General features: G+C 37.5%; 1 protein-coding gene across 4 annotated transcripts in view; it reads left to right on the top strand.

Annotated features, from left to right (window-relative positions):
- Positions 1–27057, top strand: part of SCAI (suppressor of cancer cell invasion) — a 148445-nt gene that overhangs the window by 94540 nt on the left and 26848 nt on the right. For all 4 annotated transcript variants that reach the window (XR_009008712.1, XM_057548971.1, XM_057548972.1 and 1 more), the window contains 11 exons: positions 3045–3140; positions 3707–3793; positions 5001–5099; positions 13082–13178; positions 14235–14333; positions 14485–14637; positions 16357–16458; positions 17023–17124; positions 17865–17943; positions 19657–19756; positions 22181–22262. Coding sequence is in view for 3 of the 4 variants with exons in the window: in XM_057548971.1 (XP_057404954.1) it covers positions 3045–3140; positions 3707–3793; positions 5001–5099; positions 13082–13178; positions 14235–14333; positions 14485–14637; positions 16357–16458; positions 17023–17124; positions 17865–17943; positions 19657–19756; positions 22181–22262 (1096 nt within the window). In the remaining variant the exon portion in view is untranslated. The remainder of the gene's footprint in view (positions 1–3044; positions 3141–3706; positions 3794–5000; positions 5100–13081; positions 13179–14234; positions 14334–14484; positions 14638–16356; positions 16459–17022; positions 17125–17864; positions 17944–19656; positions 19757–22180; positions 22263–27057) is intronic.

The following is a 27057-nucleotide window of genomic DNA, read 5'->3' as shown; positions in this document are numbered from 1 at the left end:
ATTACTAGTTCATTCTTGTAATGTAGTGTCTGAAAATTTGGGGTAGGAAAACCTTTTGCTTTTTTACTCATTGTCTTAACATCTGGTACAGAAATGCAAATCTTCTTTTACTCATTAATTCCACTTACAGAAATTTGCCTTTTATTCATATCACATAACTATTCAAGTTTATTAGTATGAAGATGTTTATTGCAGCATTTTTATGACAGGGAAAAACTGGAAGCAATATGATTGTCCATCAGGAGGGGATTGGTTAAGTAAATTGGTTCATTATATACTACACTGTACACAGTAAATACTGATGTAATTCTATATGCATTAAAGAAACCTGATATATTATTAAACTAAAACAGCATGTTACAGAATATTATATATAGTTTGATCCCATTTATGTAAAATAATAGATAAACTGACATATATTTCAATATATAGGGAAAATGCATTTTCAATGGTGGTTATTTCTGGGAACTAGAAAGGAAAAGCAGTAAGGTGTTTTCTATTTCTTGCTTTATACACTGTATAGTATTTTTGTTTTCTAAGAGACGTATTTTCAAAACTGAAAAAGAGGGACTTCCGTGGTGGCGCAGTGGTTAAGAATCCGCCTGCCACTGCAGGCAACATGGGTTCGAGCCCTGGTCTGGGATGATCCCACATGCCGCCAAGCAACTAAGCTCGTACGCCACAACTACTGAGCCCATGCACCTAGGGCCCGTGCTCCGCAACAAAGAGAAGCCACCGCAATGAGAAACCTGTGCACCGCGACGAAGGGTAGCCTCCGCTCACCGCAACTAGAGAAAGCCCATGCACAGCAACAAAGACCCAATGCAGCCATAAATAAATAAATAAATAAATTTATTTATTTATTTATTTGTTTGTTTATTTTAAAAGAAATTGAGGGCTTCCCTGGTGGCGCAGTGGTTGAGAATCTGCCTGCCAATGCAGGGCACACGGGTTCGAGCCCTGGTCTGGGAAGATCCCACATGCCGCGGAGCGACTAGGCCCGTGAGCCACAATTGCTGAGCCTGCGCGTCTGGAGTCTGTGCTCCGCAACAAGAGAGGCCGCGATAGTGAGAGGCCCGCGCACCGCGATGAAGAGTGGCCCCCGCTCGCCGCAACTAGAGAAAGCCCTCGCACAGAAACGAAGACCCAACACAGCCATAAATAAATAAATAAAATTAAAAAAAAAAAAAAAAAAGAAATTGAAAAAGAAAGAAAAACATAAGGTCTCTGTGACAGATTGTTTGTAAAAGTCATTCCCTTCCCCATATCCATGCCCATGAGTCATCCCCCTCTCACACTGACACCGGGCTTGGCCATGAGATTTGTTTTGCCTGATGGGACAGTGCAAACATAATGGAAAGACTTGAAAAGAAAAATGCATATCTGAGCTGCCCTCCCTTTTGCTGCTGTTGGGATCCTTGCAACCACCTCATGTAAATGGACCCAAGCTAACCTGTTAGATGATGAGAAACATGTGACCCAGCACCTTAGCCGCCAGCCAGGCTAAACATTCAGGGGAGACCATCCACTACTAGCTGTCCACAGTTGCATGAGTGAGATAAGAAGTGTACCATGCTGTAATCAATGAATATTTATTATTCCTTTATAACACAAATGGCTTTTGAGAGTACAACGCTCTCAAGATTTCATTGACTCTGTTTGATTCAGGTTAGCTTCCATGTACCAATAGCCATGCCCACAATATTTCGAGACACTCCCCTCTCTCTCTTCTAGACTCTTTTACAGGTAACCTTGAGCTTATCAGGCTTCTACAAGACAGCCAAATCCTTAGATTCTTTCCCCAGATCTATTTTGACCCCTGAAAGAATGTACTTGGTGCCGCTTTCATAAATTTCTTCACAGGCTTTAATGAAGAGGTTTTGCCCTGGGGATGAGACTGTCTAGGTGCTGTTCATAGCTAGCATGTCTCAGTTGGGTCTTTTACATTTATGCATTAGAAATTGTTGTATTTGTCAATCTTGAAAATTCTGGAATTTGTGGATTTCCTCTTTTCCTTTTCAGCCCTGCTCGCAGCTAGTTTTTTTGAGTTCATCTCTTTCTCATATTTTGTTACGTGTGCCTAGTAGCATACTGTTTCCTGGCTTATTTGTATAAATCCACAAGTTCATTAGTCACATTATCTACTTTCCAAGTTATTGCAGGCAAATGCAGTTTTGCCACTGTATTATATGACAGTTTTCAGTAACAGTTACTTGACACTCAGTCTAAATGCCAGTGTCACATAATGTATTTCTTAGGACAATAACCTAGTCCTGGTACCAGTTTCTGTACTAGCTTTTGCTGTAATAACTCTACTGACTGCTGTAATAACTCCAAAATTTTAGTACCTTACTATAGTAGAGATTTATTTCCGGCTCCCATGTTAGCTACAAGTTGTCTGCAGTTCTGAGGCTCCATTAAATGTGCCTTCTGTGTTCCAGGCTGAGGAGCAGCCCTATCTTGGTCTTAGGTCAGAGGGAAAAGTAAAAATGCTGAACCATGTAATACCTCTTAAATCTTCTTCTCAGACATGTGGTAGATAACTTATATTTCATCAGCCAAAGCAAGTTAAATGGCCAGGCCCAAGGACAAGGATATATAGTTTCACTTATAGGGAGCGGGTAGAATAGTTGAGAACAATACCACCTGCACATCCACTTCTAGATTTATTCCCTAAAGCAATGTTTTTCCAAGTGCTGAGTTCTTAGCTGAAGACAAACATGTGGAAGTTATCAGTATATAAGTGAGTATGAATAAGAGCACCCAGAAAGAAGGGAGATAGTGCTAGAAACCTCATGGGAGAGGCATCTACAGAGGAGCCTACAAAGGAGCTGTCAGAGGTAGGAGAGAAGAACAGGAAAGAATGTGTACTGGACCCCCGTAATAGAACTATTTCTGCTCTAAAAAATGTACCTTTTTTTTTTTTTTTTAAGGAAAGCCTGAATGCAAGTGCTTTAAATCCGTCCAGTTTGTATCATCATAAGACTCAATTTCCAAGTAGCATACGAGTTTTAAAATTAATGTATGTTTACTTGTCATTACAGAGATTTGCCACAATATGGGCAGAAGCAATGGCAGTCTTATTTTGGAAGAACTTTTGATGTTTACACCAAACTCTGGAAGTTCCAGCAGCAGCACCGGTAAAGGATTTTTACAGTTAAAGGGGAGTGAGGGTCCATTTTTTATTAGTAACAGTTTTGACTAATATCTACCGCCGCAGTGCTTTTTATCTCTTCGTGTATCTTAACATATTTCATCTTTGTGACCCAAATGAAAACAAACTGATTTTTCCCTATTTATTTAAGGTTTTCAAATGTAAATACTATTTGATTTTTAAAGACAATATTATCTGAAATGGTGCAGATTAACTCTAACATGGATAGGCAGATTCATGGTTTCATCCTAAAAATAGATGTTGTTTTCTGGGCAAAGCTATTTGGCAGGGGGGTGTTGCTTCTAATTTTCATGCATGTAGCTCAAAGAAGTTTGTTTTTATATTTCAACTTACTTTAAATAGACATAAATGCTTTTTGAATTTAATTGAATGATTATGTTGAACTCTCATGAAAAATTCATGAATTTCAATTTATGTATTCAAAATTTCATGATGAATTGGGTGGTACTTTATCCTATTAAATTAACAGATTTGGTTATTTTTTGAAATTTATAGTCTCATTTCTATTTTCTTATTTCCTATGTAAAACAGACAAGTCTTGGATAATCGGTATGGCTTGAAGCGGTGGCAAATAGGGGAAATTGCTTCTAAGATTGGGCAGCTATACTACCATTATTAGTAAGTGAATTGCAAATGGAAAACATAAAGCATTGTTCTGATTTAAACACAGCATGCAGAAGTATGCATCGATACATACCTGGTAGGAGGGAAAACTGAGGAGTTACAAATGAAATCCTAAAAGTTCAGATCATATTGATCAAGACAGCATTTTTAAATGACCTTCCATAATCAAAGTGACATTATTTGCTTCAGAGGCTCACCTTCCACACAGTTCGTTTGGTCAGACTCATTTGTAAACTTAAAGGAGTATGATCTTGGTTTTAGATAAAAGATAAATACTAAATGAATTATATGGTTCTTAATGGCTTCACCTGAATCTTGATGCTGTACAGGGACATATCATAACTGGTATGTTTGAAGGAGTGGTTTTCAGGAGGATACCTTAAAGCTCATCCTCATATATGTCTAAAAGGTTACATGAAGTCAATAAAGATACTTTAGACTCTATCCTTAGAGCAATATCATCTATATAGTCCCACCCATGAGTCAAGGAAAGAAGAGAGCTCCTTTTAGGATCTAAATATCTCATTATCATTAAGTGATACCAGGTGTTTCATAAAAAGGCTTGGACCATTTGTAGTTCAATAGGCCAGAAAATTCCTTCCTTTCCCTGTCTTTTGGCATGCCACCCAGATTCCCATCATTAAAATCACCTTCCTTGGTAGAATATTTTCTTAAGAAATCCCTTGTAACACTACAAATGTTATTGTATGTCAACTATACTCTGATTAAAAAAACAAACTAGAAATGTTAAACAGAAAATCCAACTCACCAGCATCCTATGAAGATTAATATGGATTAGTCCATTTCTGAGTCCTCTGAGAAAAAACTAAAGAAATGAGCCAAAAGGCAAATTACTATATGAATTTGGGGAAGGTCATGAAAGACCTGGTCCCAGGTGGAAAGATTTAACTGCGTGGAAGGCTGTTTGGAGAGGCCCTTCGAAGAATGAGAATAATGCGTACTCTGGGTTGCCATCAAAAAAGGCTTGGGAGCAGCGGGGAGGTGTTTTTTTTTTTATTATCGTTACTATTCTTTTTATATATTTTAAGGGTGATATGATTATTGCTTTGCTGATTCAAATTTAGGATAGTCATTCCCATCCCCTGGAGTAGAGGAAGAGAGGAATAATGGAACAAGTATTTATCATGGTGAAGAGTTTGAGATCCTGTCAAATGTAAAGAGTTTCTTTTTCTTCTCACAGCCTGCGCACATCTGAGACCAGCTATCTGAATGAGGCTTTCTCCTTCTATTCTGCAATCAGGCAGAGATCATATTATTCTCAAGTCAATAAAGAGGACAGGTATGCACCTACCATTTTCAGAAAGAAGAAGATAAAGCACTCAGCATTTTTAGTCTGTGGAAATTATGCAGAAAATCACACATTTTTTTATAACTTTAATTCATTTAATGGGCTTTATTGAGTGCCTGCTATATACTAGACCTTCTTAAGCATATGGAGATGTGTTACCTAAAAACAATAAATATTACAGATGTTGTAACAGATGTCACAGTACCAGGGTAGAGTCAGAGCACAAAGGAAGGGTGGATTATTTCTTTATGAGAGATTGGGGTCACACAAAGTTTCATAGAAAAGAAACAACTCCAAAATGAGGCTTAGCTGATACCTTTGTTCTGTTTAGCCTGTGTCATCTTAGTTCGTATACATTCAAAACCCTGTTGACAACTGTCATATAGGACTAAAGAAAAGGCTGTAATGCTGTTTGAATTTTCTTTTATAAATCCAATACCATTTTGCAGTTGTGTAGCTCCACTGTTAGGGAAAAAAAAGAAATCATGTAGAAGTTATTCAACCCCAATAGTAATCTGTTGAGCACTTATTATGTATCTGGCAGCGTGGTCAATGCTAGGGTGAGAGAAGGAAAATGAAAAGAAGCCGGACAAGTGTACTCTTTCCCTTTTAATATTTATTTACTTTTATTTCTTTATTTTCTTTATTTTTTTGGCTGTGTCAGGTCTTAGTTTCAGCACGCGGGATCTTCACTGAGGCAAGCGGGATCTTTCATTGTGGTGCGCGGGCTCTTCTTGTGGCACGCGGGCTTCTCTCTAGTTGTGGCATGCGGGTTCCAGGGCGTGTGGGCTCTGTAATTGTGGTGTGTGGGCTCCAGAGCACATGGGCTCTGTAGTTCGCAGTATGCGGGCTCTCTTGTTGAGACGCATGAGCTCAGTAGTTGTGGCACGGGCTCAGTTGCCGCACGGCATGTGGGATCTTAGTTCCCCAGACCAGGGATCGAACCCGTGTCCCCTGCATTGGAAGGTGGATTCTTTACCACTGGACCACCAGGGAAATCCGTCTCTTTTCCTTTTAGATGATTACCTTTTCATGGGTGTCCCAGACATATTTGGAGTACAGGTAGATTCCAGATGAGAAAGTAATTATTGAAGAAATCAGGGATCTGCTGGAGAATCTTTATCGCTAGCATTCCAGGAATTGTTGGAATATCTGAAAGTTCTTTCTACTCTCAGGAACAGAACTCACAGTTGTTATGTAAGTGGAAAGATTATATTCTCTTAGGAATAGAAGAAAACATAGTTTTTACCTATTTTTCTAGAGAACACTTTGTGGTTGGCTACCATAAGCTTTCCAGCTAAATAGCAACATTTTGGGGAAAGTCCCACTCTTGTAAATCCCCTTCATTCCCTTGCAAATCTTGTTCAAACTTGTCTAGAGGAGTTTGCTTGAAACAAGTAAGGTGTGTGGATGCCGAAGTCTACATTTTTCCCCCAAGTCTTTTTGGCCTTACTTCCTCCTTCTATCAGGAGGTTCCATCAATTACTATCCTTTCAGATTTTCTTATGGTTTGCTTCAGATACTTTCACTATAGATGTATTTCTTCCAACTCCCCCTTTTTTTGCGTTCATGTTGTACAATTTGTCTGAATTCTTGGTGAGATAAATTATATCCCTAAAAAAATGCAAAAGGGCTATGTAACACTTTATGAGTATGAAAAATACATGTAAGCAAAGAACTATTTTAAGCAATAGTAAAATACCTTATATAATTCACTTTTCCGCATTTTCTAATTTGCCAAAAGGGAAATTGGCCTTAGGTCCTTTGGCTTAAAACCCAACAGTCTGACTTACTAAAGTCATTTTCTACCCTAATAGCAAACACCACATATGAATTGTTTTCCTGTGCTGCCTCCTAGAGCAGGGTAGACGAACAGAGGTGGGATTATTTGGAACCAGGATGACAAAATCTCTTGCCTTAGGCCACTAACTTAGCATCAAAGGACAGTCCAGTCTGTGAAATCTTGACCTTGTTCCCTGTACCTTAGGAAGGATTTTGTTCAGTTGGTAAGTTGTTTGTTTCTCAGTTCATCAAGGGCAAGGGGGCCAGTCAAGGTAGCAGTTGGCAGCAGCTGCTAAAATTAACAGCTGGTGGATTAAAACTGAGTAAGAAAGTATTCCACAATTTCACAGTAGCTTTAAAAAGCAAAAATCTCTCCTCCAAAGGCCACGTTCTCTCTGCATTGTCTCAGTACCTAAGGATTGTGTCAAAGCCAGGAGGAATGGTATGTTCCAACAATTACCAAGGTGACTGCCTATCACCAAAAATACACAACTCTCAGCATGTCTCAATTCTGTGGCCCATCCTGTTTAGCAGAGGAGACAATAGCACATAATCACTTGTCCTAGAAGCTGCAAACCCCGATGGTTGTAAATGACTAAGGCTGAATCTGGTCAGAGTTAGATACTGAGAAGGTGAAGTTTCCAAGCACACAGAGGCTGGGGGGAGATACTTCAGTCAGCCACCCGGAAAAACAGTTTCTCAGGCAGATGTGTCAAGAGTCAGCATCTTACAAGTAGTGGTCCTAACAGGTTGGATGAGGTGGCAATTCTGGAGTGCCAGAAGAACTTTGCCAAAGAGAATCATGTCACCTCTAGTGGTGACGGTACTGAAGTTTTTATTTTTTATTTTCTTAATTTATTTATTTTATTTATTTTATTTTTGGCTGCATTGGGTCTTCGTTGTTGCGCACGGGCTTTCTCTAGTTGCGGTGAGCAGGGCTACTCTTCGTTGTGGTGCACAGGCTTCTCATTGCAGTGGCTTCTCCTGTTGCGGAGCACGGGCTCTAGGCACGCAGGCTTCGGTAGTTGTGGCTTGCGGGTTCTAGACTACAGGCTCAGTAGTTATGGCACAGGCTTAGGTGCTCCGTGGCACGTGGGATCTTTCCGGACCAGGGCTCGAACGCATGTCCCCTGCATTGGCAGGCGGATTCTTTTTGTTTGTTTGTTTGTGTGTTAGTTTCTGCTCTATAACAAAGTGAATCAGCTATACATATACATATATCCCCATATCTCCTCCCTCTTGAGTGTCCCTCCCACCTTCCCTATCCCACCTCTCTAGGTGGTCACAAAGCACCGAGCTGGTCTCCCTGTGCTATATGGCTGCTTCCCACTAGCTATCTATTTTACATTTGGTAGTATTTATAAGTCCATGCCACTCTCTCACTTCGTCCCAGCTTACCCTTCCCCCTCCCCGTGTCCTCAAGTCCATTCTCTACATCTGCGTCTTTATTCCTGTCCTGCACCTAGGTTCTTCAGAACCATTTTTTTTTTTTTTTTTTTTTAGATTCCATATATATGTGTTAGCATACGGTATATGTTTTTCTCTTTCTGACTTATTTCACTCTGTATGACAGACTCTACGTCCATCCACCTCACTACAAATAACTCAATTTCGTTTCTTTTTATGGCTGAGTATTATTCCATTGTATATATGTGCCACATCTTCTTTATCCATTCATCTGTTGATGGACACTTAGGTTGCTTCCAAGTCCTGGCTATTGTAAATAGAGCTCACAGGCTAATTCTTAACCACTGTGCCACCAGGGAAGCCCTGAAGTTTTTAATAGTGGAAAATGTGAATCTAAACTTGAAGACCTTGACACCTCCCAGTCGTGAGCTTCACAGGATGACTTCTTCTGCAGCAGGCAGAAGGCTATGGGTCATCATTCAAGTTTTCAGGCTTGATAGGATAGCCTCTCATGTGTATGAGTGGATAGCAGTTCAACACAGTGGTTTCCAAAATAGAATGCCTCTACTCACTTCTGTATGTATATTTAATACAGGCATCTGCAAACTATGGCCTGGTTTTGTACTGTCTGGTAACTTAGAATCCTTTATACGTTTTTAAAGGGTTGTGAAAAAAGAAAAGTTAAATATGCTATAGACACCATATTTGGCCTGCAATACCTAAAATATTTACTGTCTGGCCATTTACAGAAAGTTTGCCAATCCCTGGTTCAGTATATGTTCATGTAGTCTGTGTTACCTTATTGTATAATTTATCATATAGATTCATAGAACCTGTTTTTTTCTCAAAAAATTAATGGAATTGTCTTATTAATATTTTAAGTATGAATTGACATCAACCTCCTACAAATTTTCCTTCCATTTTGAATTCCACTTCTGACAGTGTGTCAGCCTAGATGATCTAAAATAGTGTCTTCAAAACACCTAGAAGTACTGGCTAAAAAAGAGCAACCATTGCGGGACTTCCCTGGTGGTGCAGCGGTTAAGAATCCGGCTGCCAGTGCAGGGGACACGGGTTTAATCCCTGGTCTGGGAAGATCCCACATGCCACAGAGCAACTAAGCCTGTGTGCTACAACTACTGAAGCCCGTGCGCCTAGAGCCTGTGCTCCGCAACAAAGAGTAGCCACCACAATGAGAAGCCTGTGCACTGCAGCAAAGAGTGGCCCCTGCTCGCCACAACTAGAGAAAGCCCACGCACAGCAATGAAGACCCAATGCAGCCAAAAATAAATAAATAAAATAAATAAATTTGGGGCTTCCCTCATGGCGCAGTGGTTGAGAATCTGCCTGCCAGTGCAGGGGACACGGGTTCCATCCCTGGTCCAGGAAGATCCTGCATGCTGCGGAGCAGCTAAGGCTGTGCGCCACAACTACTGAGCCTGCACTCTAGAGCCCGCGAGCCCCAACTACTGAGCCCGTGTGGAACAGCTCCTGAAGCCCGTGCACCTAGAGCCTGTGCTCTGCAACAGGAGAGGCCACCACAATGAGAAGCCCGTGTACCGCAACGAAGAGTAGCCCCCGCTCGCTGCAACCAGAGAAAAGCCTGTGCGCAGCAGTGAAGACCCAACGCAGCCAGAAACAATAAATAAAATAAAAAAATAAAAATAAATAAAAATTTTAAAATAAATAAATTTATTTAATAAAAAAGGATCAACCATCCCTTTAAATGGAAAGCTTAGCTGTCAAGAACGTGAGGGAAATCCCCAGGTCATTAACCCTCTGACCAATGCTATGACAGCCTTGCAGGGGCATGGTTGGTTTTGGTGACATAAAGGAGCTTCTAAGGATTTCTTCAGGAAGAGGAAAATTGGAAACTAAAAGGAAGGGATGATATACAAGGATTCATGAGAAAAAATTATCCCCTGGCTTCCCAAAAAAGCATGGACTTTATAAGACAGTAATCATTGTAATAATGGCTAATTGAGGTTATTAAGATAAAATGGGGCCAAATCCTGGAAAACATGAAAGAAGGGAGAAAATAAAGAATTCAACCATACTAATAAGATCCATTTATTGTTCAGAGGAAGCTTAGAGTAAGTAAAGTTTGCTTATTAAAATATTAAGAAAAATATTTTTAAAGAACGTAAGGAAAAGGTGTAAATTCAAAACAGGTTGAAGGGGGAGGAAAGTGAATTATGATCATTCCAGTAAAAAGTACGAAAAGAATATATATGAAGAAAAGTATAATTATAGCACGAAATAATAAAGTAGAAACAAGTCCAAGTACATTGGTGATCATAGTCAATGAAAGTGATCTAAACTTCCTAGGGAAAAGTCGGAGATTATCAGTATGCCTTTTTAAGAAAAATTCAATAATATACTATCTACAAGAGGTCCTCCAAAGATATAAGGTACATAGGAAAAGACAAATGAGATAGATACTAAGGGGAAGAAATGCTGCTCTATTTATGTATACATTATTTATATTTAAGGCAGAAAATATTATTAAGGATGGAGCTTTACTTCATAATGATAAAAGGAACAACTCAGGAAAATAAAAAAATTCTAAACTTGTATATGCCCAGTAATGTAGCATAATAATAAACAAAGCAAAAAATGGCATATTTTCAGGGAGAAATTGATAAATGGTCACATGTATTGTACATGGAGATTTTTAATATAACATTTAATAATTTATGTGTGAAGAAGATAAGCAACTGTAAGATTTGAGCAACATAATTGAAAACTTGTTCTAATGTGCATGAAAGTGCATATAACAATAAGCGAATGCACATAATTTTCAAGCTTATATGAAACTTTTGTGAAGTTGACTTATATTTGCCATAAAAAAAGTTTCAATAATTTTTCAAGTATACATTGTCTAACCGTGGTGCAATTCCATTAAAAATTAAGAACGAGACATAGTTTAAAAAAATCATTATGTTAATCAGTAGACACATTTCTAAATAATTCATGGGTCAAAGGGGAATTTAAAAAATTTTTATTATGGAAAATGGGAAACATATACAAAAAATATATTGTTGTAAGGTTATTATATTTGTAATGCAGGGTGTGGAAAACAGGAAATAGAAATTGGAAATGTCCGGTTTGAATTGATAAGGGATAAATATATATATGTATTTTTGGCTACACTGTGAAGCTTGAGGGATATTAGTTCCCCGACCAGGGATCGAACCCAGGCCCTCAGCAGTGAGAGCTCGGAGTCCTAACCACTGGACCACCAGGGAATTCCAGATAGGGATAAGTATTAAGGGTCAGGCATGAAGAGGTGTAATATAGATTGTAAATAGCCTTTAATAAGTTAAGGACGTGTGTTGCTATTCCTAGCAATCACGAAAAGAACAGTAATGAAGGAGTATAAGTAAGAAGCTGATAGAGGGTATAAAATAGAATACTAAAATGTATTTGATTAGCTGAAAAGAAAGCAAGGAGGGAGCAGTAGAGGACCACAAACACAGAAGGGGCAAGTAGAAAACAAATAGCAGGGTGAGAGTTGCAAACTCAGCCAAGGCAACAGTAAGGCTAAATGTAAATGGTCTGAGTTCCTGAGTATACACGGCAGAGATTGTCAAAGTGGATAAAAAAGCAAGGCCTAACTATATACTGTCTACAAAAGATGCATTACAATGAAAAGACACAGGTACTTGAAAGTAGAGGGATAGAAAAAGATATGGCATACAAATAGTAAGCATAAGAAAACTGGCTTGATTGTATTAACGTTAGAAAAATAAGATTTCAAAACAAAGACTGATCTTCCTAGAACTCTTTTTGCCTCATTTTCCTGACTTTGTCTTCTCATCTTTTTTTAATTTAAAAAATTTATTTATTTATTTATTTATTTATTTATTTATTTATTTATTTTTGGCTGCGTTGGGTCTTCGTTGCTGCACACAGGCTTTCTCTAGTTGTGGCGAGCAGGGGCTACTCTTCATTGTGGTGCATGGGCTTCTCATTGCAGTGGCTTCTCTTGTTGCAGAGCACAAGTTCTAGGCGCACGGGCTTCAGTAGCTGTGGCACACGGGCTCAGTAGTTGGGGCTCGCAGGCTGTAGAGCGCAGGCTCAGTAGTTGTGGCGCACGGGCTTTGTTGCTCCGCAGCATGTGGGATCTTCCAGGACCAGGGCTCGAACCTGTGTTCCCTGCATTGGCAGGCGGATTCTTAACCACTGTGCCACCAGGGAAGCCATCATCTTCCTTATAATCTTTTTTTTTTTTAATTTTTTTTATTGGGGTATAGTTGTTTTACGATGTTGTGTTAGTTTCTACTGTAACGTCTTCCTTATAGTCTTAACTTAAACATTACTCCTGCTAAGACGCCTTCTCTCACCCAAGATCCTGTCCTGTGGGCTCAAATTGTAATCATTGTAATATTTTGTAATATTACATCATTGTAATATTTATTCCACTATTTTAAGTATTTATCCGTCTCCTCTACATTTTAAATACTTTTCTGTCTGTAAGATCTGTGAGGGAAGGGACTGTGTTTATAGTTTTTTTTTTTTAAATCATTCTAATCTAGTACTTAGCATAGTGCCTGATGCATCTAAGTTTCAATAGATACTTGTTGAATGAATTAATATATGAATGAACAATGTAATGAACCACTGAGTAAGAAATGTGTTAAAAGACTATAGGTTATAGGAAGCAATGTTTATAACTGTGCAAAATAGTATCAGAAGAGTTTAAAAAGCTATCAGAAAGTTAGAAAAATCAAAAAGCATATTTTTTTAAATCTCATGAATAATTTTCCATTTATCTACCATAGACCTGAGTTGGTAGTTAAGAAGCTACGATACTATGCAAGATTTATAGTAGTTTGTCTTCTTCTCAACAAAATGGATGTTGTAAAGGATCTGGTGAAGGTAAATGTACTTTAAAATAATTAAAATCCTAATCTCTCATTGTCTATGGATAATTTTGTTTTTTAAAAATAGATTTAAGGTTAAAATAATTTTGATATATCTAAATCATTACAACTTTGAGAGTATGGTAACTTCTGACAAGGGTAATGATAAAAAATTTTTCCAGCTCTTCATATTTCAAATACACCAGAGATAATTGTCTTAATTTCTTACTTTTGTCCCCTCAGCTTATTTTACATTTCATCACCCATCAGTGAATGGTTGGCAAATGCAAACAAAAGTTAAAATATTTGGTTTAAGAAAATAATTGAAAAGTTAGGTCAAGAAAAATGTTTTACAAAGGTGTGAATGAGTTTTGATTTTTCCTCCCTTTAGTATGTCTGCATCACTCTGTCCTTCATTAACTCAGGTAATTAAGAGTTAACTGCATTCTAGATTCACTTAATATCTGTAATTATTGCATGCTACGTTCTGGTTACACTCTGTATTCAGTTAGTGGTTTCAATGGCATACTTCTTGATTTTTTGGTGCTCAAGTATAACACGCTAGTTTTGGGGTTTTTTTTTTTATTGAAGTATAGTTAATTTACAGTATTGTGTTATTTTCAGGTGTACAGCAAAGTGATTCAGTATAACATGCTAGTTTTGACAAGCCTTCTTCCTCCATCCCCAGTTACTAATAAGATTATTTCCAAAAGAAATAGTATGATATAAAGACAAAGAATTTATATTCATTTTTTTTTACGTTAAAATTTTGGGGGTTTACCTTTAAGAGTTTCCTATTACTAAAGTCATTGCTGATGTAGCACTGAGTAGGTATGGGTCACTGTGGATTTCTATGAAGATCTTATTGATGTGTTATCATTTTGGAGTTTTTGATTTTGAAGCAAGCCCATGTAATTTTCACTCTTTGTTTTGGTTATAACTGGGACCGTATATTGATAATAATCAAACTTCTTAACTGTATCAGTTTCTGTCAGGAGTATGGTACAATATACAATCTACTTTTATGGGGTTTTTTCTATAACCATTTCTCTTCATGATATTGTAAAATCAGGAACTCTCGGATGAAATTGAAGATTATACTCACCGCTTTAATACTGAAGATCAAGTGGAATGGAACCTGGTGCTTCAAGAAGTAGCAGCTTTCATTGAGGTCAGTTCTTGACAAGAAAGGTTGTCATAATTATGTATGTAAATGCATATGTGGTATACTTTTTTATTGTGTGTATATGTCAAAAAGAAGGAATAACCTCTTATATTGACATTTTGTCTTGGCCATCAACCACTTACTGCTTTTTCTCCAGGCAGACCCTGTGATGGTATTAAATGATGATAATACCATTGTTATCACGTCTAATCGCCTTGCTGAAACAGGAGCCCCATTGCTGGAACAGGGCATGATTGTGGGACAGTTGTCTCTGGCTGATGCACTCATTATTGGTAATTGTAATAACCAGGTAAAGAATTGTGAAGGAATTATGCTTAAAATTCACTTTGAAAAATAGTACTTTTGATTGTTACAGAATTATTTCCTTGTAAATATCCTAACATCCATTTGCTAGGAAATAGTTAATTAAATTATGCTGTGTCTATATATGGACTGTACTACAGACATTTAAATGGTTTAGAAAGAATTTTTAATCACAGAAGAAGATACTTATGATATGGCAAGTGAAAATAATATGGACCTATGTAAACAGAATTATTTTATTATATATGTTAAAATGTCTATGTATAATACATATATGCACAAGAAAAAGACAAGGAAGAAATTTACCAATATCGTAAAAGATTTATCTCTAAAAAATTTAGCAAAATTTTAAGTGATTTTTATTTTCTTCCTTACAACTTTCTAAATCTGTATATTACCTTTACAATCAGGCAAAAATGGGGGAGGAGTTATTTTTAAGTACATTTGTCAAAAGCAGATTTCAAATATTTTTTCATGACAGAATAGTCCCATGATGATGAGGATTTAAGGTACTAGAAATGTAATTTACTGAAAATTATGGGATATTGGAAAAGTCACCAGTGGATACACTTTTCTATATGCATTACTTACACAAGTTTTAATTTTGGATCCTTCCCTTACATCTATCATTTTTGTTGTTGTTAACTTTTTCTTACAATTCTCCAATTTTGGATTTTAAAGCTTTAATTTGCAAATTTCTAAATTAAAACATTTTAATTTAAATTAAAACCTTGCCTACATGAAGTTCTGTAGAAGTATTATTCAAAATAGAAAAGGAGGGGACTTCCCTGGTGGTCCAGTGGTAAAGAATCCGCCTTACAATGCAGAGGACATGGGTTTGATCCCTAGTTGGGGAACTAAGATCCCACATGCCACAGAGCAACTAAGCCCCGTGCGCCAAAACGACTGAGCTTGCGTGCCTCAACGAGAGAGCCTGTGTGCCGGAAACTACAGAGCCCAGGCGCCCTGGAACCCACGCACCACAACTAGAGAAGAGAAAACCTGCACATCACAGCTAGAGAGAAACCCGCACACTGCAGTGAAGAGCCTGCGTGCCACAACTGAGACCTGACGCAGCCAAAAATAAATAAAAAATAAGTCGTTAAAAACAAAACAAGAAATCAAAATAGAAAAGGATACAGTCTTTTCTCTTTTTCTTTTTTTTTTGCCATGCCACGTGGCTTGTGGGGTCTTAGTTCCCCAACCCGCGACTGAACCCAGGGCCCTGGCAGTCAGAACGCCAAGTCCTAACCACTGGACCTCCAGGCAATTCTCAGGATTCAACCTTAAACATTATGTAGTGCCAAAATGTAATGAAGTGATTTTAAAATGGGCCATAGTCATATTTCAGCCTGGCTGTTTTGCCAAAAGTTAACATGTTTTATGGGATCTAATATAGGTCTCTGTGTTTACGTGACTACTTTTTGTTTTTAAAAATACCCGTGGAAATTGATGGATTGATAGAAGTATTGATAGATGGAGTGAGACGTGATGAAGTAAATATAGAAAAATGTTAATGTTATAGGATCTAGCTATTGAGCATAAGGGTGTCACTGTACAATTTTTTTAACTTTCTGTCTTTTGAAATTTTTTGGAATAAAATATCCAATGTCATCAGGTACACATGAAAGTCAAGAGTAACAATATGATTAAACACTTCAAGGTCTGCGTACTGCATTAACGGTCAGGTTTGTTTTCCTTGCAGGTTAAGTTCAGTGAACTAACTGTTGACATGTTCCGGATGTTACAAGCCCTGGAAAGGGAGCCAATGAATTTAGCTTCCCAGATGAATAAACCAGGAATGCAGGTGATCTCCCTACACCTGCAATTTGCTGCTTCTGCTCCTCATGGAATGCTATTATTCAACGAATGCCATGAGTGTGAATAAAGAATTCTCCTGATGAGACACAGGAGAAATAGATAAGCATAATGCTAATAAAAAAAGATATTTAATGAAGAGGATAGTAAAAATAGGCATTGATAATTCATATGTCAAGTACAGTTTGTATAGTCATCCGTCTGTATCCACGGGGGATTGGTTCCAGGACCCCCGTGGATACCCAAACCCGCAGATGCTCAAGTCCCTTATATAAAGTGGCATAGTGTTTACATACAACCTATGCACATCCTCTCGTATACTTTGAATCATTTCTAGATTACTTATAACATCTAATAGCATGTAAATTATATGTAAATAGTTGAAATACAATGTAAATGTTATGTAAATAGTTGCTGGTGCACAGCAAATTCAAGTTTTGCTTTTTGGAACTTTCTGGAATTTTTTTTCTAAATATTTTTGATCCGTGGTTGGGTGAATCCACGGCTGCAGAGGACCGACTGTATGTGCATTGTTTTCTGTGTGTAAACATAGGAATCAGCTGACAAGCCTACCAGGCGAGAAAACCCCCACAAGTACCTGCTCTACAAACCAACGTTCAGCCAACTATACACATTCTTAGCAGCATCTTTTAAGGTATCTATCATCCAGTAGTTTTTAGTATATGGCGAAAGTGTGCCTTAAATGGAATCTGAGAGTCACTCTTCTCTTTGAATGTTTGAGTCAAGAATTTAGGAAAAATATGAAAATGAAAACTGCATTAGAATATCCTAATCATAGCTATTTTTGGAATGGAAATTGCTTATTATGTTATGAATGTTCCCTACCATTAATTAATGAGAATATTGATTAACTATCATTCTCCTTCCTCCGGGTTTTTCTTGCTAAACTGCTTTAGGCATAATAGTCAATGCAGAACTGAAAAACAGGAGCAGATTTTATAGGCGTGTTCTATGAATAGAATAGCCACCTGAATGGTGGCTCTGGGAAACATTTTGGTCGTCTGAAAGAACCATGAGTAGGGAATTCCTCTCAGTTTATAGAGAAAGGCACGGATGGAAGTTTGTCTTTTAGACCTATAGGCAGGATCTTTACTTCTCCATTTTAAGTTTTCCAGAGAACGTTCTTTAAATGATGGGGTTTTGAAGCAGAGGTTGTCTTCAAAACTTTTGGCAATGGTTATAGGTTAATAATGAATCTTTGCTGTGTAGACAGTTGTAAGTTGGAACTAGCAACAGTGACTTTTCTCTTGGAGGAGACCATTATATGTTAAATTAGGTTCTTGTTTTCCCTACAACTTTAAAATGTCATGAACTTTCAATAAAACGGTTGTTTTCTGTTTGTCGTTTTGTATATGTGATTTTCTTTAATTTCAGGAGCTGCCTGCCAATAGTGTGCTTCTGATTTACCTGTCAGCCACTGGCGTTTTCCCCACAGGTCGTTCTGATAGTGAAGGTACAATAAAGGAATGCTCCCTGTCGTGAGCAGGGCTTGAATTCTCTTTATTTTCTACAAGGCGATGGCCCATAGCCCACAGACAATCTCAAGCTTTCTAGAGAGGCTCCCAAATTTGAAACCTGGTCTATTTGCTGAATCGGCTATCTTGTAGATACCCCAGTCTGTTTTATTTGCTGAAATATTATACGGTGAAGTTAAAAAAAATCAGCAAATTCACATACTACATGCATGCCTCTCTAACAGATTTGCTAAAAGCAAACACATATATGTGCATGGAATAACCAAGCCTAATTATCTACTTCACATCGTTGAATTTTTCTGAGCCTTCAGTGTGTTAGAGAATCTGGTCAGTGGTTTCATGTGGCTGAAAGTCTTGTAGAAATCAGTGCACTTTTGTAACTGTGAAAGTTCAAGTCCTTGACATGATTTTATTTTGTGTCCTTTCTTTGGTTTTATGGATTCAATCTGTAGAATATTGGGACGCTATTTTCGAATAAAAACGTCTAGAACATGTGAGTCCAGAATATATGAAATTGGTTGAAATAGATGAGTAGCTTGGATGTAAACAAGGCAATTAAATCTTTACCTGGACAAGAAAAAATTGTTCTTAACATCCTTAACATTTTCCTCCTCATTTTTTTGTTGAAATTTGCATTCCTTTATACAATGCATGTCCCTGCCATCTTCCTTGCATGACCTACAGATCCTCTTAAAGTGTTAAAATGAAAACAAAACAAGATAAATCTCTCTTCATTGCAGTGATTTTTTTAAGGGATAAAATATAACACTATTAAAAGTGATGCAAAATCATAAATACTTTAATTTTTTGGTGATAAAGTTAGTACTTTTATTTATAAATAATTATTTCCATATCTTATACACTATTGAATCAGATTTTCTGGGCCCCGCCTAATGTATTGATCTCTTGTTTTACTTTTTTCAAAGTACAGTAGTTACTAACTGAATGGTCCTTTGAGAGAGATTATTCCTAACATCCCACAGTTGCTGTTCCATTTACACAAGCGTTTAACTAACTGATAGGACCAGTGGGAAAAGGCTAATTCCCAAACCAGAATTACAGTGGTTGATGTAATAATAATGATGATGGATTTTTTCCTACACGGGTATTTGGTAATTCTTTTCTTTATTTTTTTTAATTTTTTAAAATTTTTTTTAAAATTAAAAAAAAAATCTTTTTAAATTCTTTTCTTAAAAATGAAGTTTTTGTCAGTGAGAATTTTCAAGTTCCATTCAAAAATTTCCCTGCATTTTATAATTAGTGGTCCTCTTAAAATTATATTTAAGAAATTATTAGGACTTCATTCTGCAACTTTCTTACTTAAATAATTTTGTTGAACTTGAGATTTTAATTTTGCTTGAAATGAGAAGATCATTTTGAACATCCCAGATCTTCATCTCTTTTTTACCCAGAATAATGGGATGCAGTAGATTCTTGTTTTGTTTCTCATTATAATCTGAAGAACTGATGAAGATGGTCAGATGATCTTTTAAAATATTGGAACAGGCAACATGCTGAAATCATTTAAATGCTACATTAAACTAAAATGTTAAATTTTCAATTAATAAAAATGTTTTGTAATTATCGTCCACTTGTATCAATGAAAGATTCACCCAACACCTTTGTGTTTGAACATCAGATCAATGCTACTCTCCAACTGAAGTCTAGGATTCTTCCCTTTCTTTTTATAGGTCCTTATGATTTTGGAGGGGTACTTACTAATAGTAACCGAGATATTATAAATGGAGATGCCATCCACAAACGAAATCAGTCCCACAAGGAAATGCACTGGTATGTATTATAAAAATTATAGTTCTCTCTTATAAAATATTAAGTAAAATGGAATGTTCCCTTAGACTGCTATTCATAACACTTATTTGGATTCCAGCAATATCTCAGGCTCTGACTATCTTAGGCAATTAGAATTGTTGGTTAATATTTATTTTACAATTTTTTATTGAGTATGTATTATATGTCAGGAACTATTCAATCACTGGAGATCTGTTCATTCAAGTTGGAGGAGACAATAAATATATACATAAATAATAAGTCAGGGGGCTTCCCTGGTGGCGCAGTGGTTGGGAATCCTCCTGCCAATGCGGGGGACACGGGTTCGAGCCCTGGTCTGGGAAGATCCCACATGCCACGGGGCAACTGGGCCCGTGAGCCACAACTACTGAGCCTGCGCGTCTGGAGCCTGTGCTCCGCAACAAGAGAGGCCGCGATGGTGAGAGGCCCGCGCACAGCGATGAAGAGTGGTCCCCACTTGCCACAATTAGAGAAGGCCCTCGCAGAGAAACGAAGACCCAACACAGTCATAAATAAATAAATAAATAAAAGAACGTGAATTTCTTTAAAAAAAAAAAAAAAAGTCAGGACATGATGCATGTTAATATCAAAATAAGCTTTTTTAAAATTAATTAATTTTATTTTTGGCTGTGTTGGGTCTTTGTTGCTGCACGTGGGCTTTTCTCTAGTTGCGGCGAGCGGGGGCTACTCTTTGTTGCGGTGCATGGGCTTCTCATTGCGGTGGCTTCTCTTGTTGCAGAGCACGGGCTCTAGGTGCGCGGGCTCAGTAGTTGTGGCTCGCAGGCTCTAGAGCACAGGCCCAGTAGTTGTGGCGCACGGGCTTAGTTGCTCCGCGGCATGTGGGATCTTCCTGGACCAGGGCTTGAACCCGTGTCCCCTGCATTGGCAGGCAGATTCTTAACCACTGTGCCACCAGGGAAGCCCAATATAAGCTTTTTAATATAAGGTTCTTTTGGTGTGATATAGCAAAAATGAAGTTAGCTGTATGATTTCAAGGAGCTTTCATCCATGAAAGTTTGCTCAGTGCATTCACGGGTCGGGCCGTTACGAGCTCTAAAAATTTCCCTAGCTGAGAGAGAGCAGTCTCATTATAGAGGAAACTGGACTTGCTTGAAACTGCATTTCTAATAGCACTTTACATAAAAACATAACTCTTCATATTAAAGAGTGGGGAAGGGAGGGCAGAGAGGGAAATGTTTCAAATTATATGTATAATAGCTAACGGTCCCCCAAGCCATGTGTTGGTGCTGTAGTTGACCATAGTTGTAAATGATTTATATCAGAAAAGCCTGTATGTGAAATATATTGGGGTTTGATGATATTGCTCATTGACAACATCATTTTGTATATTTACATTTACATTTACATTAATATTTGTAAACTACCCACATTGTCCACCAACCATGGGAAAGAGCATGCACACCAAAATCACGACCTTAAGCAGTGGTTCTCAAATGCATGTTACTGGGGCTTCCCTGGTGGCGCAGTGGTTGAGAATCTGCCTGCCAATGCAGGGGACACGGGTTCGAGCCCTGGTCTGGGAAGATCCCACATGCCACGGAGCAACTAGGCCCGTGAGCCACAATTACTGAGCCTGCGCGTCTGGAGCCTGTGCTCCGCAACAAGAGAGGCTGCGATAGTGAGAGGCCCACGCACCGCAATGAAGAGCGGCCCCCGCTTGCCGCAGCTAGAGAAAGCCCTCGCACAGAAACGAAGACCCAACACAGCCAAAAATAAAAAATATAAAAAAATAAATTAATTAAAATAAGATTAAAAAAATCATTATTAAAAAAAAAAAGCATGTTACTGGACTTTAGCCTTCTGTGGGCCAGTGAATCTGTATCTTTAACAAGCACCCCAGCTGATTCTGATGCACATGTCCAGAGGAAATGTACATAATAGAAGGGGAGCCCCTGCTTATTGTCTGCAATATTAAGATATAGCTTAAAATAATAAAAATCTTTAAAATGGATATAGATTTTGAAAGACTCATTGAAATAGAAATCTTGTTGTGTTATTACATCTTGTTTTCAGAACATGTTCTTAGGAGGAACTTTTAAATACTAAGTAAGGCCCTAAATGCTGACTTCTGAGATTTTCATGCGTGTTTATTAATCCATCTTTAAATATATTAATATATAGATTAAATATGTAGACTTCTCTTTAGCTTGAATATTCTTGAATAATAATTATGTCCGAATTTTTCTTTTCCAAATAAAGCTGTTACCTTGTCTACCCCAGTAAATATAGACTTTTTTGGTCTTTTGCTTAATTAATCTTTGTTGTTCTCCCAGTGCTGTGACAAAAAGGAGATGTGAGCAGACCAAACTGATGAATAAGATTTCTGAGACTTGGCTGATAGAGTTATACCGTCATTCATTGTTACTGTTGTTGTTGTTTTCCCAGCCTTCATCCTGGAGATCTCTATCCCTTCACAAGGAAGCCCCTGTTCATCATTGTGGATTCATCCAATAGTGTGGCGTATAAGGTGAGTTCCATGAGCGCTATTGCACGTTAGACACTGTGGCACCACCCTGAGGTAACCAATCTGAACACGTGCCTTTTTATGTTGCTTTATTTTATTTAATTTTACACGGTTTGTATTTAGTCTTTCTTTTCTTTTGAGGTTGTGCATGCTAGTCAGGATCTGGTGCTATGACTAGAAACAAGAAGAAAACGCATGAATGGACACTCAGTGGAAAATAATAAATCCTCCTGCAGGAAAAAAAATTCAAGATGTCCAAGATCACTGGTGGGAGGTTTATTTTTGTTATATAACCCAGAATAGTTTTCTTTTATAGAGGTTGAAATATATGGGAACATTTTATTTTCTAGTTTTCAAACTTTTTCCCCTCTATACACTGAGCTACTATAGTTTAAGTGGAATTTCTATCCCATGTTATAGAGTTATAGTCATTGAATATCAACACAAATTGTTTTAGATGCACTTATTATTGTTTTTTTTAATTTGTGACAATAAGTAAGAAAAGATGACCCTGAATTCTGAAATAAGTAACAGGGACTTAATGTGAAAATCCTTTCTTTTATATTTTGCTATTGAAGCAGTGGTTTTCAATGATTGTATGAAGAATGGCAGCAGTGAGACACTTTAACGTTGGACATTAGAATTCAAACAATAGTAATTTACAGGAAAATGAAAACAGAATTTTTGGAGCCCTTTGTATGTGGTTGGAATATTTCATTAGTGGACAGTATGCTCAGAAATATGCTGGAAACACAGATCTGCCAATTAAAATTATTTCTGTTGTGGGTGTTCATATAATTAGATGGGGAAGCAAACGTTAATAGGTTTATTTCAGGAGAGCAATAGAAATGTCTGGTAGCCAAAAAAGCTGACCCCAAGCATATTTTTCCATCTAATTTTCATGCTTAGTTTCACTTTTTAAAGTCGGAATTCCAAGAGCATCCATCCCACCCTACATTGTTCAGCATGTTTCCTGCTACCCATTTTGTCAAGTTTAACGTTACAACTTTTGATTTTTAGGAAAACTAGCTATGTACTCTCTTAAATTGTGAGTGTGCTGTTGTCATTTTTAATCTTTTTGAGAGGGTGGGAGGCTGCTGAAGGAAAAGGTTTATTGGCTGCCCCATTTAAACATATGAAATCAGAAGAGTCCAGGCATTTTGTGTCTTCACAGAATTCAAAAAAAGCATTCTGTGCCTTTGTCAATGAAAAGGAAACATTTGCTACAGTTTAACGATGTAACAGAATGTGTTGATGCACGGTAAGCAAGTGTATTGCTTACTATGATCTAGCATGCATTGAAAGTATTTTCACAATCTATTAATTTCTCTCAATTTAATTGGATGTTATTTGATACCATCTTTTATAATCTCAAGAATATCATTCATGTTATGTACCTGCTATTTCCAGAGTGTCGTTTGGATGTAGAATGCGTATTGGATGATGATTTTGAAAAAACACCATTGTGCATAATTGGAATTATGTCTCATGATTTAATTCTAAATTTCAATATCCCAACACCCAGGATAACAGTGGAATAATAGAAAGATTTCTGTGTGTGTTTGGTGTTGATGGCACATGCAGTATCACTCCTCTAAAAAATTAAATTGTCAAGAACATTCTGATCTTTAGAAATGAAATGGGGAGCCCATATGCAGTAGGCAAATAAGAGCATGACGTAGACTAATTTGGTCTTTTAAAAAACTAGTTAATGCCTCTGAATCAAGTGTGCAGTTCTCTGTGTTAACATATGAAAGTGTCTGACATTTACTTTTCCCACAAAGCACGTAAAAATTCTTAAACTATCATTTTGCAAGTTTCTAATGAAAAAGAACTGGGTGACATGTATTATTTCTTCAGTACATACTTTGTTATATCCATTTCATCCATATGAATGTTTTATGAACATATATGTGTTTTCTAAATGTTTCTTCATGTAAATACAAACACTTCATGTTATTTCTTCATTTCAGTATTACTTTTTAATTTTTATGAAAGTAACTCATGCCTATAGTTGAAAGCTGTAGTTCTCTTTCTGTGCATCAGAAACATTCAGAGCCCTCTTCAAAACCACTTGTACCTGGGTCCCAACTCCTGTGATTCTAATTTGCTTGGCCTGGGGTGGGTCTCAGGTACCAGCATAATTCCCTTGTGTGGTCAGGGTGAGATCTGCTCAACCAAGTTCCACCAGGAGTTACTAACAACAGCAGTCTCCCACTCTCATGCCCTACCCCTGTTTGCCTCTTCCCAGAGGCTACCATTTACATCTTTTTTAGTTAATTATTTTGGTATTTAACCATTATTTTTCTAAATCACATGCTGGTATTGATATTTCTTGATTCTTCAGTTTTAAGCAGCATGTATTGATATCCCATTATGGAAGAAAAATTTAGCTCTCTTTCCCCTTCCTATCCCCATTTCATATTCATACCTTTTATAAACTTTTATCCACACAATAGACATATCATAATTTTGATTCACTGAATATTTAGTGCTTATATTATTATGACTATACAATGCTTTTAACATCTAAGCCACATAGTAAACTTTTTCTTTTCTATGCAACTTTCTACTTTTCCTGGAGCAAATAATGTTATCTTGCTCCTTGTTTTTTTTTCTGAACTTATCACAGATTCAACCCCAAGCTCCTCACCAATTGCTTAATCTTCTTTCAGGTTGTTCAGATGCATCATTCCCTTAATTTTATCTTTGGGATGAATTCTCTCCCAAAGCCTCTGGACTGGTGCCCTCTACATGTACTGCACAACTCTCCTCCCCGAATCTCTTTTCATTATTATTCTGGGAATTCTTCATCTCTCTTCTATATTGGAATCCCTGTTTCCTGAATCCTATGTCTTCCTCTTGGACACTGTCATTTACTCTCTCATTTTGGTTTATTCTCTCATTTTACTGTAGCATCTCCAGCAAAATGGAGCTTTCTGAGAGAGGGTGAATATGAGGTAAAATATTTGAAGTCTTGCACTTCTGCAAATGTTTTTGATTTACCATCACACTTAAATGGTGGTTTTGGTATTGATTAGAAATTATTTCCCTTCAAAATTTGGAAGGCGTTGTTCCATTGCTTTCTAGCTTCCAGTATTTCTTAAGAAGTACAAAGCATTCTAATTCTGAGTTCTTTCGTGTGACTTGTTTTCAGTCCCTGGAAATATATAAGATCTTCTCTTTGTCTCCAGTGTTTTTCAGCTTCTTAACAGACTGCCCTGGTCTGGGTTTACTTTTAACCATGGTACTTGGCATGTACTTAGTGAGACCTTTCAATCTGGAAACTGCTCATTTTCTTGAGTTGTTTCAGTGGTTTCCTCCCTTTCATTTTCTCTGTTCTTTCTTTGGAGAATTTTTGTCATCCATATATTGGACCTCCTGGTCTAGTCCTCTGATTTTTTTGCCCTTTATTTTCCATCTTCCAGTCTTTTTGCTCTGTAGGAAATTCCCTTGCCTTTATCTTCTAACCCTTTTATTGAGCTTTTCATTTGTTCTCTAGATGTTTCTTTCACAAAGATATAGATGTATCTGTGTGTATGTAAAACATATATACATACACATATATAATTGGTTTTTATCCTGGTTGAAATATCTTCTCTTCATTTTAAAATCATTTTAAAAATTCTCCCTGCATGGTGTCTCTTTCCTCCATTATGGTTTGTTTCTGGTGTTTTTCCTGAATATGTCATTTTAGAGACTCATAATTTTTGCCTTTCTGCTCAGATATAAGAGTGGAAGCTAGCAAAATGGTTGGAATCTCTGAGGTTGTGGGTAGGGCTTGTCACAGTGAGCTGCTCAGTGTGGCGATCTAGCTGGGCCATTTAGTTGGGTAGTCTCTGATGTCAGTGTCTTTAGGTCTTCATGGTCTAGTCATATTCACTGGAGCAAGCTCAGCTGTTCTGCCCAGAATGTAAAGGTCTATCAGCATTATGCTATGTTTTCCCTGAAGTCCATGTGTTTTTGTTTTTGTTTTTTAATATAAATTTATTTACTTATTATTTATTTTTGGCTGTGTTGGGTCTTCGTTGCTGCATGCGGGCTTTCTGTAGTTGCGGCGAGCAGGGGCTACTCTTTGTTGCGGTGTGCAGGCTTCTCATTGCCGTGGCTTCTCTTGTTGCGGAGCACAGGCTCTAGACGCTCAGGCTTCAGTAGGTGTGGCGCACGGGCTTAGTTGCTCCACGGCATGTGGGATCTTCCCGGACCAGGGCTCGAACCCATGTGCCCTGCATTGGCGGGTGGATTCTTAACCACCGCACCACCAGGGAAGTCCCCCGTGTGTGTTTATATCTGCATATACATGTACCTTTGTGTACCCAGTGCTTCATACTTAAAAGATTCTCAATAAATATATGTTGAATGATTAAATGAAGGTAGTCACCATTATCCTTATTTTATAGTTGTGGTAAGTGCTCTTGGAGGTTAAGTGTCTTGCCTAATTGATTCCAGTAGTCTTTCTCATTCCAAAGCCCAAGCTGTTTCTACATTTAGAAAAAGAGGAGCTTTTCGTGCTAGTCTAAGCCTCATTTCAGAAGAGAGGAATTGAAATGCCGAGATCTGTAACATAACAAGTATGGCTCACATTTTGGCTCTCAAATTTCCATCAGGGAATAGGCTTTATCTGTAGTAATGTAGTACTAGTGGGGTTAAAAAAAACACAAACCTGTCATTTTGGGCAACACTTCTTTGAATTCTGCTTTTTTTTTCTTTGCAAGAAGAAAATCCTTTGAGTATTTATTTATGACAGAGGTGGATCCCTGCCAGTAAACATGACTTACACATTTGTCAAAACAGTCAT

This window comes from Balaenoptera acutorostrata, chromosome 6 (genome assembly GCF_949987535.1).
Source record: "Balaenoptera acutorostrata chromosome 6, mBalAcu1.1, whole genome shotgun sequence".
Taxonomy (NCBI): domain Eukaryota; kingdom Metazoa; phylum Chordata; class Mammalia; order Artiodactyla; family Balaenopteridae; genus Balaenoptera; species Balaenoptera acutorostrata.
This window is presented reverse-complemented; position numbering and strand designations above follow the sequence as displayed.